This window comes from Zootoca vivipara, chromosome 11, assembly GCF_963506605.1.
Source record: "Zootoca vivipara chromosome 11, rZooViv1.1, whole genome shotgun sequence".
In the NCBI taxonomy this organism is placed as follows: Eukaryota; Metazoa; Chordata; class Lepidosauria; order Squamata; family Lacertidae; genus Zootoca; species Zootoca vivipara.
In genome coordinates, this window is record NC_083286.1 from 52,039,612 (window position 1) to 52,056,944 (window position 17,333).

General features: G+C 43.6%; 1 protein-coding gene across 1 annotated transcript in view; it reads right to left on the reverse strand.

Moving 5' to 3' along the window:
- The window catches only part of DCC (DCC netrin 1 receptor), a 904,619-nt gene that overhangs the window by 105,603 nt on the left and 781,683 nt on the right, over nucleotides 1-17,333 (reverse strand). The window contains exon 16 of the mRNA XM_060280362.1: nucleotides 4,487-4,582. Coding sequence (XP_060136345.1) covers nucleotides 4,487-4,582 — 96 coding nt within the window. The remainder of the gene's footprint in view (nucleotides 1-4,486; nucleotides 4,583-17,333) is intronic.

The window sequence follows — 17,333 nt, forward strand, 5'->3', positions numbered from 1 at the left end:
TACAACACTCTGCCCCATGTCCAGATTTATTGAACTAAGAAGATGCTCATCTCAGTGGATTTCATTTCTCCTTTGTGTTCCTCACAAAGCAGACACCACCTGACGTCTACATTCTTGAAGGGACAGCCTTTCAAGTGCCATGTACCAATGCTAGGTGGGGCTGGAGACTAAAATAGGTGGGGACAGAGGCAATGGTGGCTAGAGCAATGGGTGTGATTCTTACCTTGGTACAGAAGACTACATTCCAGAGGTTTCTACACACTTAAACATCCATCCTTCAGGCAAACAAGAGGCATTATTTGAGAACTGGGTGTGGCCTCAAGAGAGACCTAGAGGCCTGGGGGCCGTATTCAACTCCCTGTCCTGCAGTTCCCTACTCTCTGGTAGGGATTATATTCCACATTTTTAACAACAACAGCAATAACAATAACAATTCACTGGTTAGGCACACAACTGTTGTTAGAACCATGTACTACTTCAAAAAACCTTTAAAAGAAAAGGATAACCTTAGATCAGTTTGAGAAACATATATTCAGAAAAGTTTCAAAACCTGCAAACACAGAAGAGGGAGAGGTGACCTTTGTAACCACCAGAATGGAGGAGTAGCATTTACAAGGAAAAAAACCAACATACTGAAGTTATTAGAGTACGGATCACTTTATTCTTAGAGGAGGTTTTTTTTAAGGGTGAAGATTGGGAAACATAATAGATTTTCTCTCTTTATGATTTCCAATACTTTTTTTAAAAAAATGGGAATACTTCACAAAACTCATAGGTGCAAGGAGTGGTTTGCCACCTGGAGCTAACATGCTATAATTTGGTCCATCTATTCCTCATGAACAACCTTAGTGTTCTGTTACTCAGTCTGTTCTTTCTTGCTTTGCTCTCAGTGACTTGACTTTTCTCGACTTTAGGAAAGTTCTGAACAAGATAGGTTTTGCACGAGGAAAGACGACAATTGTCTACCAAATTATACACGTTGCTCCAGTGGTGGTGGTGGTGGTGGGGAATATGATATAATTCTTAGGATTTGTAAGGCATGTTGGAATGTTCAAAGCACTTATCACACATTGTCTTAGTAATGCTTACAACAGGTCACAATTATCAGCATCTTTCAGGTGATGGAGGGGAGAGACTAAGAAAGAGTGGTTGGCTTAAGACTACTTATTAGCTCCCAGTACACCTAGCCACTGCACTGCATTAGCTCACTGAATCTGTCGTTGAATACACACTTTCCTGAGAGTAAATTCCATTGAGTTTTATGGGGCTTACATCTCAGCAGACATCACTGAGCTCTCACATCCCCTTGAATGATAGCTTCTATTGCACACTGATTCTGTGGCTTAGAACCTAATACTGCAACTCTAGTGTCCTTCAGTAGCAGCCTGGAAATGTGCATGGAAGGAAGATGATGCATCACAAAGGATGTGGATGGTTCTGACTGCTATTCACAGCTGAGCAAAACTGGCAGTGTCTTAAATTAGCACTAATATATCATCTCAAATGCAACCTCTCTGCCCGACCCTTGTCTGTGTCTCTGACTTTTGCTGGCTGTGGCAGATTATTTTCAACCTAGCAAAACTTATAAATGATAGGGGGGATGACAAAAACCCTTTTCTGGAGAAGCAACAGTGTTAGAATTCTTCTAATGTGGCCTTTACATATTCAAATTATGCCCAGATCTGGCATTTTGAAAAGTAAAACTGCTCAAGTAGAGAACATTGTCATAAGGCTGCCTGGAGTTTATAGCCGGCAGCAAAAATGTAATCATTTCTGAGAGGTATAATCATCTCATTTTGCTCTGTCACTGGTCCTTCAATTTAAATCTAGACAAAGGAACAGTTGACATCGCACAGAGTCAATTTGATCAGAGTCGGTTGCCACTGCCATCCCAAAATATCCATGGAAGGTCAGGTTTTTATGCCCTAAAAGAAGAATGATTGAGCCACATTTGCTTCAATGGAACCCAACCCCATGCTACCGCCATAATATCTATAAAGAGGAACCACATTGGATGAAATTACCATCCATATGTAAAGGTAATGGTAACATAGGAAACCGACCAAAGACTAAACACCCCTTTTCTCTAATCTTAAATTTTTCACTATATATTAGTAGAATAGAGTAGTACTACAGAATTTGTTAACAGACTACAGCCTAAATCCTAATGTTTAACTCCATAAAATGAAAGAAATGTCTTTTCACAGAAAGTGAATTACCGTACATTTATGGAGGGGGTCTTTCTATACATGGGAGGAAGAGGTCCTTCAACAAAATTAAGGAGCTTCTTAGCATCATAACTGTTCTTTCAGGGCTCATATAATCCTTGAGCTCAAAGTACTGGAACCATGACTTTGCAAGTTTTCCCTCCAATTGTTACTTGATAGCCTGGAAGCTGGGGTATTTTCATGTCTGCACCAGGACTGTGTGTGTGTGATGAGTGCACACACATTGATCCTAATTGAGAAACCCATTCTACATAGATACAAGAAAGTTCTCCATGGAAATGAATGGGGACATTTCTTCCCACCATCACAAAGATAGCATGTCTCTCTGTGTGCTAGGGTAAGATAGATGACAACTCTGAGGTTGCCAGTTTCGGAGACTTCACCAATGTCTTCTATTATTCTGGAAGAATAATATTTGTGTTGGGGAAAAATGCTACTGAAAGAATGCAGTAAAGCAGCATTCCTTCTAACAGGAGGAGAGTCACTCTATGGAGCTTCTTCCCTGTAGATTCAAGTTAGGATATAAGTCCTAACTTGGTGGGGCTAGGTTGGTGCAAGAGAAAGGAGAGGCTTGTGTGTCTTTATAATTCAGCCATTTTTACAAGTTGCTTTGGGTCCCTTTTGTGAGGAAAGCAACTAATATATATATAGTAAATAATAAATACAACTATTTCCAAAGGTGTTAACAGCTTCACTGATTTATTCAGCCCACATTCCACAGCATTATAAGTACTTGTCCTTATCAAAGAGCAGTGGGCAACTGGGCATTGCATGGATTCTCTAATTTAGTGATAAAAAACAGAGGTCTGCTGAGTCAAGTCCATCGTCCCCCGAAGTGTGCCTCTTTCATCTGACTTTTAGAGGTGGAGGAGAGGGGTGTGATGGGTGAAGCCAGTTCTTACATAAGACACTGTTGCTGTATTTGCTATGCAGGCATTTTATGAGGCTTGGTTGTAATGACTGTATTTGTGTTTTGTTGAATTTAATTTCACTTGCCCACCGCAATGAGTCTCCTGCGGTGAAGGGTGGCATAAAAATACCTTAATAAACAGTTGCACACATGGTTCCGCCACTTGTGACCTCAGAGGCAAAAGAGAACCATGGGGGAGATGGTTATGGCAAAGGGATATATTTGCAATCCATTTGGAGCAAAGAAGACAGACACACCATGGAGTTCCTCCTTTCATTTTGGAAACTTGCAAGGGTCACAATTACTTTGAGGCTGTAGGACAATGAAAGATGATGGTCTGGGTGAAACACGAGATTTCAGGCTGTAGTGACTCTTTCCACCATCCCCACTTCCATCCCCAGACATAATCTAAGACATGGGTGTGTGGAGTCTTGTAAAAGGATTATAGGAGTTCAGTAGACTTGAAGAATGGAAGGCAGGTTGTGTAGACCATCTCCAAGGCATATTGATACACAACCCACACAATGCACAGTAATTCAGGGTTCCCCCATCAGTTCTACATGATAGATGTAGGGAATCATAGGTTGTGCTTCCAAAGAAGAGGAGTATCCTTCCCCCTTTCAGGTACCTATTCTATTCTGGCATCTATGGCTTATTGCTCAAGAACCAAAATGAAGGTGTGAATGGACACGCATTCAGTACTGTGAATGATCCAGCATAAGGCTCTGCCCCACATAATTCTCCCGTGCAACATCCTTGGAAGAAGGCATTCACTTCTTCTTCTGTTTCTCATGCAATGCAAGAATGGCCTTAATCAGAAATGGGAAAACCTGTGACAGCAGGGGACTCCAACTTCCACCAGCCCCAATCAGCATGGCCAATGGCCAATGGCCAGGGATGATGTGAGCTTCAGTCCAACAATATCTGGAGGGCCACAGGTTCCCTTCTCCCTTCAGCATTCTTGGGTTTTTTTTCTGATGAAAAGGAACCCTGTGGAGCTTAAAAGCTGTTTTCATGTGTGGATAAGTCATCACAGATATGTATGTAACACAGCTACATTTATATTGAACGATGCCATCTCAGATGCAGCGCTATGGGGTCAGCGCAGTCATGCACCTGAAAGCAGTGCTCATGCATTTCTGAGCCAGTCCTGACACTCTCTCTGAACCTTTGAAGATCACCACACCCAGCCTCGTGCATTGCATTCGTCGGTGCAGGTAATCCAATTAAAAACACATCCACTGTACTCACCTTACATACACATACACTGGTTCCCAAGCACATGCGTTGCTAAGAGAGAGTTAGCGATAGAAATGGGCAAACGTATCAGCGAAGCATTCCAACTCACCTGTCAGAGATCTGGTAGTGGCACTCTCATAAAGAGGGACTCCCTCCCCAGCATTGTTAAAGGCTTTCAAAGATATGACGTAGTGGGAACTTGGTTCTGTAGGAGAAGCACAGACACAACACAGCTGGAATTAATGGCCTGAAAGCAGATTTGGGCAACCATCTAATGCACACATGAAGAATCAAAGGGACTTGCAGGATGCAGAACCTTGGCAAGAGATCTCATGGAAGACCAAAAGATGACAAATTAACTGCTTTAGACCAGGTCTAGTGTCCTTGATTTCAAACATGCATTAGTGCTCTCAAAATCTCATAATTTTTTTTTTTAAAAAAAGATATAATAATTTTTGACTACTTGTCAAGGACTGGGCAGAGGAGGAAGGTGGAGACCACCTCCCCAGCCTGACCCTTCCACAGAAGAGGAAAACAGCTCAGAATTACAGCTCAGTGCTGCTTGTAACATGATGAGTGCAATGTGTAGCCACAACCTTGACAAACCAAGTACAAGAGAGTCTTCTTTATTTCCATTCACATCACAGACATGCTATGTTACTGGAGCAATATAACTTTTAGATTATTGTTAATTGCTACCTGCCTGGTTACTGAGTGATCAAGTCTCTTGACCCGTTAATTCTTACTTCAGGAGAGGAGCTATTTCAGTAATTTCATTTTTAAACTTCCCTTCTTACTAATACTGAGATCTTCTCAAGTGCTCAGCTGCCTAAATAATATGGATTCCCTTGATTTAACTATCAGGCACCACATATTTCACTGGAGCATGACATAAGAAATGATTATAATTTACAAAGTGCTATACTAATGAAAATCACTATCATCATCAAATGAAAACTATCCACATCTAGCAAAGAATATTTTGTGGTGCTCAACTGCAGGAAAAGGTTGTAGGTCTGTTTTGTATGCAGAAGGGCCTGGATTCAATCCTGGTAACTCCAAGAAGGGCAGGGGGTGTCCCCTGCTTATATCCCTGGATAGCTATGACTAGTTAGCATAAACAGTAATGCACAAGATGGACCAATGGTCTGATTCAGTCTGAAGCAGATTCCTGCATACCTATTTAACTAGCTCACTGGACGCTTGGTTTCCCACCTTGTTGATATTTATTTTCGTATTTGATTTTAGAAGTTTAATAACATTGGTGGAGACCTTTAATACAAATAACTTGGGCACAATCCTGATAAAAGATAAACTTTTTATTTATGGCTGTGATGCTGTGCACATTTACCTGGGAATCCCATTCAACTCACTGGATTTGCTGTACATCCCATAATTTCAATGAGGAGGTTAAGCAAAGAGCTTCACAATGGGGGATATATTTAGTCAAATTGCTTAATTTTGTTTGGGATAATGCCATAGTATTGCTGGCCAAAAAACTCACAAAAAAACAAAGCAAGACATATCCATTTTAGGCAAATAGTGGGTGTCAATTATGCAACATTCACCCACTCATTCTTGTAGCACAGATCAGAAGGGGAAAGTAAATATAAATACTGGGACATTGGGGAAACAAAAAATAGCTGAAGATCATGCATCCAACCCTACAAAGCAAAAATATCCAGGCATTGCTGCCAAATATTTGCAGATGAATCATCTTTATTCCTTTACCCAGATAGCATTGGCCCTGATCCAGGCAGCTGACAGTAAGGGAGCAGGGATAATAAATAGATTGAAATTGTTCACCTTACTCACACCTTCTCTTGCCACTTCTCTTGGCTCCTGGTAATGTGCTTCTCAGACTACTAATTCTAATATGATGTTATTTGGACATCTAAATTTCTTAAATTCTTGAGTGGGACATGTCTGTAATACCCATTGAGCTAGCTAAGCCGCTTCTGGTGAACCAGAGCAGTGCACGGAAATGCTGTTTACCTTCCTGCTGGAGTGGCACCAATTTATCTATCAGAAGGTTGGTGGTTTGAATCTCCATGACGGGGTGAGCTCCTGTTGCTCTGTCTCAGCTCCTGCCAACCTAGCAGTTCGAAAGCACATCAAAGTGCAAGTAGATAAATAGGTGCCACTACAGTGGGAAGGTAAACGGTGTTTCCGTGTGCTGCTCTGGTTCGCCATAAGCGGCTTTGTCATGTTGGCCACATGACTCAGAAGCTGTACGCCGGCTCCCTTGACCAGTAAAGCGAGATGAGCGCCACAACCGCAGAGTCGCCCGCGACTGCACCTAATGGTCGGGGTCCCTTTACCTTACATTAAATGTTGGTGGTTTGAATCCCCGCGACGGGGTGAGCTCCCGTTGCTCAGTCCCTGCTCCTGCCAACCTAGCAGTTCGAAAGCACGTCAAAGTGCAAGTAGATAAATAGGTACAGCTCCGGCGGGAAGGTAAACAGTGTTTCCATGCGCTGCAGCGAGATGAGCGCTGCAACCACAGAGTCGTCCGTGACTGCACCTAATGGTCAAGAGTCCCTTTACCTAATATTCTGTTGGGAACCACCCAGTCAGATGGGTGGTGGGGTATAAATAATACATTGTTGTTGTTGTCTAAAGTCAGAGATTCCTCAACTGTGCTTCAGACCCCGAGGCCAGGCTGTTCTGTGTCTATTACACTGGGAAAACCTAGCATTACCTTCTTGCCTCCCTTTGCCAAGATATAATTCATGGTAGTTGCACGATTGGTTATACATATGAATCCCCCTGCCCCACCTGATGGGCAGGGAATGATGGGTACTCCGCAATGGAAGGTTAAGTTTTCAAGGCACACTGTATCCATCTTTGCAGCGTATCACTTTTCCCCTAGTGTACAATATAGGAGTCACTGATGACAGGCAACCACTGGATCAAGGCTCCAACACACTTGACATCATGCCTAGTCCATGATGCTTAGAGTCAGGCATTTGCTGCACTACGTACTTGGCTAGACTGGATCTGGAGAGCTCGTGAGCTTGCGAGACTGACGCCCTTGATTCAGAATTCCATATTTCATTCCAATTTATAATCCCAGACATGCTCAGGATGATTAATCCTATTATTCAAATGCCAAACGAATCAATATTACTTATTTTACAATACTGCTTAATGATTCCCTGCCCCCATATTTTGTAATTACTTTTATGTTCTACACGGATACATTTGGTTAATGTTACTAATGAGATGGATGGCGTGTTCCTTGCCAAAAAAAAAAAAAGTGTGGGGGGGGAGCGAAACTTTATTATTATTATTATAAAGACTTCACGAATTACCAGAGCAGTTATCCATTCACAACACTCGAGGGCGAACAGATCATTCTCGCAGCATTATTCATTCCATTGGCATTCACTGCAGCCTTATTGGCCAAGCAGAAATGATTTGGTATTCATGGAGATGGATGCAGAGATATATTCATAGAATTTCCACTATTAACTTTCCGACTAAGGATGTGATTTGCACAGAATGAATTTGCACAGGGTTACCTCCCACAAACGCACATGAGAAGAGGGTGGGTGGGTGAGGTTAGCTGGCTCTGGATCCTCAACAGCCACAAACACAGACCTGCTGTCTCTATAGCAACATGGCTGCGCTCAAGAGCTCTTCCCATGCCTCCGTAAGAGGAATTTCAACAAACACCTTTAAAGGCTGCGGGGTCATTAGGGAGACGGATCCGCTGCCACTGTACTCCATCAAGTTGTTTATTAATTAATTTATTTAAAGCACTCTTGTCCCAAAAGAAAAACAACAGAAAGGCTCCCCGGGTGGCTTACAGATTTCACAGATGTAAATTTATAATCTGAAGCACATGGCACGAAAGGAAAGGAGAGTAGGAGGGAGGAGGGAAAAACAAACTCAAGGACAAGTTCTAAGCCATGGGTAGGCAAACTAAGGCCCTGGGGCCGGATCCAGCCCATACGCCTTCTAAATCCGGCCCGCGGACGGTCCGGGAATCAGCGTGTTTTTACATGAGTAGCATGTGTGCTTTTATTTAAAATACATCTCTGGCTTATTTGTGGGGCATAGAAATTCGTTCATCCCCCCCCCCTCAAAATAGTCTGCCACCCCCACAAGGTCTGAGGGACGGGGGACCGGCCCCTAGCTGAAAAGCTTTGCTGACCCCTATTCTAAGCCCTGAAGGGACCCAGGTGGCGGAAAGGACCCAGGTGGCGCTGTGGGTTAAACCACAGAGTCTAGGGCTTGCTGATCAGAAGGTCAGCGGTTTGAATCCCTGCAACGGGGTGAGCTCCCGTTGCTTGGTCCCACCTCCTGCCCACCTAGCAGTTTGAAAGCACATCAAAGTGCAAGTAGATAAATAGGGACCGCTCCGGCGGGAAGGTAAACGGTGTTTCCGTGTGCTGCTCTGGTTCACCAGAAGCAGCTTTGTCATGCTGGCCACATGACTTGGAAGCTGTCTGCAGACAAATGCTGGCTCCCTCGGCCTATAGAGCGAGATGAGCACCGCAACCCCAGAGTTGGACACGACTGGACCTGATGGTCAGGGGCCCCTTTACATTTACCTTTTATTCTAAGCCCTAGTTTCTATCCCTTCCACCTAAGAGCTCATCCTGCAACCCCAATCCATCTTCCCTAAGCACATTTGCCTGCAGGTATCAGAACTCACTTTGGGATCCTGCAGGGACTTGAGCATCTTCTGTAGCCAAAGGACATGTTTTGTAGTCAAACCCTCTCTTGACTACAAAAAGATCTCTCACATACATCCAAAATCCAAGGCTGACAATGGTCCATTTCACCATACCAACTCTTTTGCAAACAGTGTTTAAGAAGTTTGACACTGAGGAGTGGTGTTGTTGTTTTTGGAGGGGGCAGTGTCCTCCCCCCCACCAGCCACCTGGAGCAGGTGCTCAATAAGTCAAGAATGACGCAGAGCCCACCTTAAGAACATATCCCTCTTTAAAGAACCTTTTTAATCCTATTAGCTGCCTTTAATCACATTAGCAGTTCTCATTTCTTTATTTATTTTCTTTTAAATGCAGTATTAACATAGCATTAACCTCCTATCATGGTCATGTTCGCCAAAGCAGTTAATTTCCCTTGCTGCCTTGAACCACAGCAAGACTCCGCTTAGGCGATGCTTTCCTTTTTTCTATCTTGCACAGCGCCCTGCCTGAACAGAGTTCCGAAATAATCCTGCCTCTCAGGAAGGCATAATCTCTGTTAATTAAACCCCTCTTTAAAATCTGACCTCATCTCTCTCTTTTTTGTTCTGTTATAGTTTGGGATTAATGCAAAGCCAATACAGAGGCAAATACCTTTCCTACAAGGCCTGGAGAAACAGACAATGGGATAAACCCAGGACTGATGCAGAGTTAAGTACAGCCAGCAGAAGCCCCTTCATTTTCATGGGCCTAGTTGCACCCAGGGATGGATGAGTGAGTCTATTTTAGGGCCATTGCAGTATTTCACATGCTCATTCATAAAACCGCCCCATCTTGTTCCTGCACTGCCATGTTTTTTGTTTGAAATTCAAACAAACAAACCACAGGGCACTTTATATGTTTTTGAACTTCTTTTAAAAAGGGTTTTCTTACAAAATACACGTTTTTGTTTTGTTTTTAAAAAAAATATTTTTATTAATTTTCCAATTAAAACCAATTATATCACATTCAATATTTCAAATTATACACATATATATATCAATCAAACCGAATGTTATGCCAAATCATCTAAAGAATTTTTTATTTGGGTTCCCATGCTTCAAGAAATTGGGAATTCCTCGCAACTGTCCACTGCCGTCTTTTTTCTAAAGTTCAAATCGTCCTCCAAGTTCATAATAATCCAGATCTTCCCCTTACAGTCACATAGATGTTTTCCACTTTCATCCGATTGTTTCCCAGCTGCTGAGATAAATATCAAACAAAGTTTCACAGATGTTCTTTCTCCTGTGTGAGTTAATCAGTCCAGCCTCCCCATAAATCTTCTTAATGGAGCTCCCTGTTGCGTCGAAGCAGTTCGAAGCAGCGCCATTTTAAAAAGCTCAAATCACTTTCGTTTTCTCTCATAGCCATGAAGATTTACGATCATTATAGAATTTACAGCTTTTCCAGGCAGGAGACCCAAACATCAAACCATAGACTCTTGGTAAATTAATGGATCTCCTTGCCCTATAGCTGAACTTAGCTTCAGGTCGCTGCTCCAATTTAAAGTGCGTCACAGCTCATAAATCCTCCGAACGCGTCCAGAACTCCTTCCGTCCGACTAGGGGGGGGCTTTTCTCATCGGCAACTCCACATCTTTAAAAAATATGCTCAGTAACAACAGTTATAAAGTTCAACTCACACAGTCTTTTGCTTCTCTTTCACTCCAAACAAGCCAGGACATCGCGTCCGGGAAGGTACGAGGCAACAATATGAAGAAAATAAAAATAAAAACTCACTTCCCTTATCGCTCCGTCCCCATCAATCCTTCTTCCAGATGCAGTACAATCTTTGACTCCTCTCCCTCAGCAGCATAAATTTCTCAGCAGTAAACAGCGCTTCTTCCCCTCCTTCTGAAGTATGTCCATAGATTTAAGCCTAATTATCTTCTTTAACCATGGAAATCCCCGCCATGCAGATTAGCGTCCGGGAGTCCTGGCCCTTGTAAGTGCTCAGCCCAAGCTCCCCCCACTCCAAAAACAGTCAGAGTGGGTCTGGGGGCATCGCGGGCCAGCGGCCCCTCTCCGTAACCCCCGGAGAGGGTAGGGGGTTGCCATTTACTCCCCTAGCAACCGCCAAATTCCTTACGAGGGTCAGAGAGATGGAAAACAGGTCCGCCATTCCTGCAGGCGGAAACCGGAACCCGTTTTTGTTTTTATTTAACAAAATGTATATACTACTGGATTGTAATAAAGCCTTTAAAAAAAAAACACCTTTCAGAACTCATCCCATTTTTGGTGAGTTTCTTTTTTTTCTAATTGTAAGTTTTAAAAACTGTTTTCAGTGCGGTATTCTGGGTTGTTGTGGCTCACCCTGGGACCTTAAGTTAAAGGGATGGTTAATAATAATAATAATAATAATAATAATAATAATAATAATAATAATACCTTCTGTTTATAAAAAAAGGTATGTGTTTTATCTTAATGTTTGCATTTTAAAATGTACTTTCCCCTTAACCACCCATTCACATTGGTACATTTCTAAAGCCAAGAATTGCATTGCAAAATTCAGAAGGATGCAATATTCAAAATACAGTTATGTTCCCATCTGTTCAGTAGCCCAAGAGGCAAGGCCCAGGTCTGTTTGCATCAGAATTCACAAAGATCAAATTCCTTAACCATGTACCCCTAATGTCCCACAAGATCTTGCTCTAAGTTGTGCATATCTTAGTTAGGATCCTGTTGAGTAATTGGTATCTGCACCTAGCATGCATCTTTGACTTGGACACATTTTAATCTCTCTGGCTTGCAAAATGGAGAGTAGAGTGTGGGAGAGCTAGTCCACAGAAGCCTTTAAGGTCTGGGGAGTGCCAACAAACCTGCTCTGCGTGCTGCTGGCTGGACTCCCTGCACTTTCCACCTTTAGCAAGAACTGGGCAGTAGAGAACCAGCCAAATCTCCACTTGACACCCCTCAGGTCAGCAGTTCAAAACCTGCTACAGGTTTAAGCCCACACATCTCTCCCTCCATCTTCCATGATTGCCCCTGCCCTACACCTGTCTCTTTTGCTGTCAATGGCTTGCAGCACCCCAAACCGAATCAACTTCTCATAGAATCATAGAGTTGGAAGATACCACAAGGGCCATCCAGTCCAATCCCCTGCCAAGCAGGAAACACCATCAAAGCATTCCTGACAGATGGCTGTCAAGCCTCCGCTTAAAGACTTCCAAAGTAGGAGACTCCACCACACTCCTTGGAAGCAAATTCCACTGCCGAACAGCTCTTACTGTCAGGAAGTTCTTCCTGTTTAGGTGGAATCTTCTTTCTTGTAGCTTGAATCCATTGCTCTGTGTCCGCTTCTCTGGAGCAGCAGAAAACAACCTTTCACCCTCTTCCATATGACATCCCTTTATAGATTTGAACATGGCTATCATATCACCCCTTAACCTTCTCTTCTCCAGGCTAAACATACCCAGCTCCCTAAGCCGTTCCTCATAAGGCATCGTTTCCAGGCCTTTGACCATTTTCATTGCCCTCTTCTGGACACATTCCAGCTTGTCAGTATCCTTCTTGAACTGTGGTGCCCAGAACTGGACACAGTACTCCAGGTGAGGTCTGACCAAAGCAGAATACAGTGGTACTATTACTTCCCTAGATCTAGATGCTATACTCCTATTGATGCAGCCCAGGATTGCATTGGCTTTTTTAGCTGCTGCATCACACTGCTGACTCATGTCAAGTCTGTGGTCTACCAAGACTCCTAGATCCTTTTCACATGCACTGCTCTCAAGCCAGGTGTCACCCATCCTGTATTTGTGCCTTTCATTATTTTTTTGCATTTTTTAAGATCCTTTCACAGCCTCAGTGGCATCATCTGCAGCACAATGGGGTCTGGGTGCCTCAGCCATCTTCCACAAATCCTTTCAGTGCTGCCAAGCCACACTGCACCTCATCTTTCATTTCCCTCTCTCTGTCCTAGAAATGTAAGGACTCCGGGAAATATCCCTGAGAAGTGTATTTTCCCCAGGCCATCCAAATAACCACTCTTCCTCTGGAAAATAAGCTACTGTTGCTAAGCATTAAGACAGGTGTGCACCCTTCAGGTATTTGGATAGTGCGTTAAATATGTGAAGGGACGAACATGCTAGATGTTCCCTGGTGGGCTTTGTTGATGCCAACCACAAATTTCAGGCCTAAATCAGGGAGGTTCCCCACACATTGTAGGACACTGCAACCTGGTGTAGATCCCTGCATATTTAACACTCGATTTGAGTGTCAGAAGACAGCTCCAGTTTCCATAATTTTGTTGCTAAGGAGTTGGGTTTCCTGTGAAATCCGTATTTTCTGGGATACTCCATTTATTGGCAGCCTTTTAATTTGGCAGGCAGATAAGAATTTTGGTGCTCTTCTGGATAGAGTCATATTCTGAACCGGGTAAGTCCAGATTTTGGCAACGGCGCTAAAGAGAATTAATAGTACCACTGTATTCTGCTCAAGGGAATAGAAGAAGAGAAGGTTAAGGGGTGATATGATAGCCATGTTCCAATATATGAAAGGATGTCATATGGAGGAAGGAGAAAGATGGTTTTCTGCTGCTCCAGAGAAGCAGACACGGAGCAATGGATTCAAACTTCAAGAAAGAAGATTCCACCTAAACAGGAAGAACTTCCTGACAGTAAGAGCTATGATTCTATGATTCTAAAGGCAGAACTGAATTGGGGGAGGGGACAAGCTCTTTCTTCATTTTTAAAGATAATGGCCCAGTTTACTGAATCCAGTTTGGAACCAAGTTGTTGGAGTTCTTTCCTTATGGCATTAGAAATGCACGCGGACACTTCACACATTCTGCATTGAGGGCCTCTGCAAAAGCCAGATGGATGCCATTCTGTTTGTATACACTCACTGTAACCAACAACTTGCATAGCAGTGTGTGTGTGTGTGTGTGTGTGTGTGTGTGTGTGTGTGTGTGTGTGAAACCTGGGCAGGCTTCCAAGTACAGCTGGTCGACATATTGCAGATTCTATACGGTATTCTTAAACTTTACGGTATTCTTAAACTTTAAGCACTGGGGCAAGTTTAGAAAGTATGAAAAATGGAAGTCTAGTTCTTATGGACATGTCAAATCCCTGCCTGGGCTGTACCCACTTCAGTACCCAAGTGATCTGAAAGGCCCTGATAGCCAAGCCACCTGCACCAAAACAGATGTCATATGGTCAGGTGGGGGGGCAGATAAAGATGCAGCTCAACCACAGAGAGCTGTGTGGCACTCAGCTGATCTTTTAAAAAAGGTAAAGGACCCCTGACAGTTAAGTCCAGTCGCGGACGACTCTGGGGTTGCAGTGCTCATCTTGCTTTACAGGTGGAGGGAGCCGGCGCTTGTCCACAGACAGTTTTTTTCCGGGTCATGTGGCCAGCATGACTAAGCCGCATCTGGCACAATGGAACACCGAAACCAGAGCACCGCACGGAAATGTCGTTTACCTTCCCGCCAGAGCGGTACCTATTTATCTACTTGCACTTTTTGGAGTGCTTTTAAACTGCTAGGTTGGCAGGAGCTGGGACCGAGCAACGGGCGCTCACCCCGATGCAGGGATTTGAACTGCCGACTTTCTGATCGGCAAGCCCAAGAGGCTCAGTGGTTTAGACCACAGATCTTAAGTGCAGGCAAAAATGAGTCACCTGATGCTATTGTGATGACAGGTGGTTGACAGGTGGTGACCCTGCCCATCTGTCAAACCTGGCCAATGGGTGTGCTTGTGTGTGTGGGGAGAGAAGTACCCAACCTCTGGCAATCAGCTGGAACCATCTCCCCACCCTTATCCTACTTGGTTTCTTGCCTCTGACCCCCTGGCATAACCTGTTATTCTTATTCCCCTCCAACAGTTTCCCAAGCTTAATCCCAGCATGATTTATACTTCATGCGAGGGAACTGCTCTCGGACTGGTGAGTAATAGGGAAGTTGACCCAGGTGTCGCTTTCCAGTGAGGTGGATATTAACACTTCATGTCGGCACTGCACTGCTCAAAGACTTTCCAAAAGGCCAAGTCTCCGGTGAGTTATTACATCAACAAGATGCCTGGACATCTGAAAAGCCTTGATGGCTCTTCAGCAAACACATTTCGTGAGGGAGGTAACCCTTCCTTGAACTACACGCTATTACGAAGATGTCGTTCTGATACTATTATAGATTTCAGAGGTCTTTCCGTGCGCTGATGGACACAGATGCCTTCCAACGGAAGACCTTAAAATTAGGGAGCCGGGCTCTCGTTATAAATTCTCTCTGCTTCACTAAACTACCAGGCACATTATATTAATGCAGTTCAAGAGATTAACAGTAAATCCCATCTTTACAGTAGCTTTTAAGATGTCAGCCCATCCTACCTCACACCTGCTCTCCAATTTCTCACACGAGAGACATCCCAAATGCCTCGTAGCCAAATGCCAGGGCCTTTTAAAGGCAGGCTGGAGCCTGAACACACTTAGAAGGAAGTCGAACCCCCTGTGGAGCCATGAACCTTTACAACTCCCACGGTGCATTGCAAGTTTAGTGCATCCATTGAAGAGCGTAAAGCTTAACCAAGCTTGGGGGAAATAAGTAGTCAGCATGTGGCATATAAGGTTTGGAATTGATGCAACAAACAGAATGTTAAACTGGGCAAGTTGGAAGGCAAGTAGTGAAGCGGAGGAGGAGGAGGAGGAGGAGGAGGAGGAGGAGGAGGAGAAGAAGAAGAAGAAGAAGAAGAAGAAGAAGAAGAAGAAGAAGAAGAAGAAGAAGAAGAAGAAGAAGAAGACATATGGAGAAATTAATTAAAAATGAGCCACCGTAATCTGAGAGGCATTGTGACACTTTGGGATATAAAGTGTATTCAGCATGTAGCCCTGTGTGCAAACATTAATGCACAACTTGTGCCAGAGTTTTCACAGTTGCTTTGCCAAAAATGAAAAACAAAAAGCAAAACATGATAGATGGTTGCATGAGTAAAACGTAAGCATCAATATGAAGAGATTCCAAGCCAGTTTCCTGGTGCTTTGTGTGCACGTCTTTAATATGGGCGCTAGTGTTGCTTTAGAGCAAGCATCTCCAAACATTAGCCCTCCAGATGTTTTGGACTACAATTCCCATCTTCCCCGACCACTGGTCCTGTTAGCTAGGGATCATGGGAGTTGTAGGCCAAAACATCTGGAGGGCCGCAGTTTGGGGATGCCTGCTTTAGAGCATTGTTACAAACTCTTCAGCCAAAAGGCTTTCCAGAGTGGCTTACATACAGTACAACAGGCTAAAACAAGACAGCCACTCTTTGCAAACTGCTAACACAACACGAAAAAAGAAAAGGGGACACGGAGAGAAGAGGGAGGGGGGGTGGGGAAGCAAACTCGGGCATTTAAAGCAGTTCTTCTGATGCCCAGCAGCAATGGAAACAGTTCAGGGCAAAGGGACACTTCATGGAGCTGGTCTTTCAGCCGAGTTGATAGAATGAGCCCTGCTTCCCCTCTCTTCCACTGAGGCAGCCTGCTGAAATGGCTGTTTCTAGCTTAGGCAATTACAGAGGCTCCTTTGCATAGGAAGAAAGAAGGCAAGGAGAACAACAAAGGATTTTCTGCACACAGTTTTCCTGCTGGATGGGGAACTGCATGAGAATAGGGCCTAAATTCATGTCCAGATGTGGAAGCAGATTTGGATCAATACAACAGCGTGCACCTGAATGTGAAACATATGATCCACAGTTGAACTGGTGGTGCTATGCATTTCTATCCGTTTTTTTCAATATGGGCAGGTATAGAGCAAATTCTTTGCACACGGGAAGTCCCAGTGTGATTTCCTGATCGCAGGTAGCAGTTGATGGGGAAAACCTTCACAGAGACCATTGGAAGCTGCTGTCAGTCAGATTATACATTACTAAGTTAAATGGACAATTAGCCTTACCTAGTTTAAGGTCACATCCTGTGCTTTCTAAATCTTTTTGCCTGTCATTCTTCATGTTATTGTTTTATTTATGAAAGCGTGGGTCTCTTTTTACATGTGTCTCAAGGCAGTTTACAAACATACAGGAGAAAACAGTTCTTCGTAAAACAGTACAGAAAAAACAACAAGTAAACATACGGTTGGAAACAATACAAAATGAATACTTAAGACCAGTGCTTTTTTTCTGGGGGTATGCAGGGGTACGCATACCCCTAGACATTTTGTGAATCTTTGTACTTTTGTCCATTTGCTGTATTTATTTCTCCCCATTTGAACTATAAAAGAGTGATTGTCTTGAGTCAAAATGAGAGTACCCCTAAACATGTTTTTAGGGGTGGGGGGAATAACTGCTTAGAA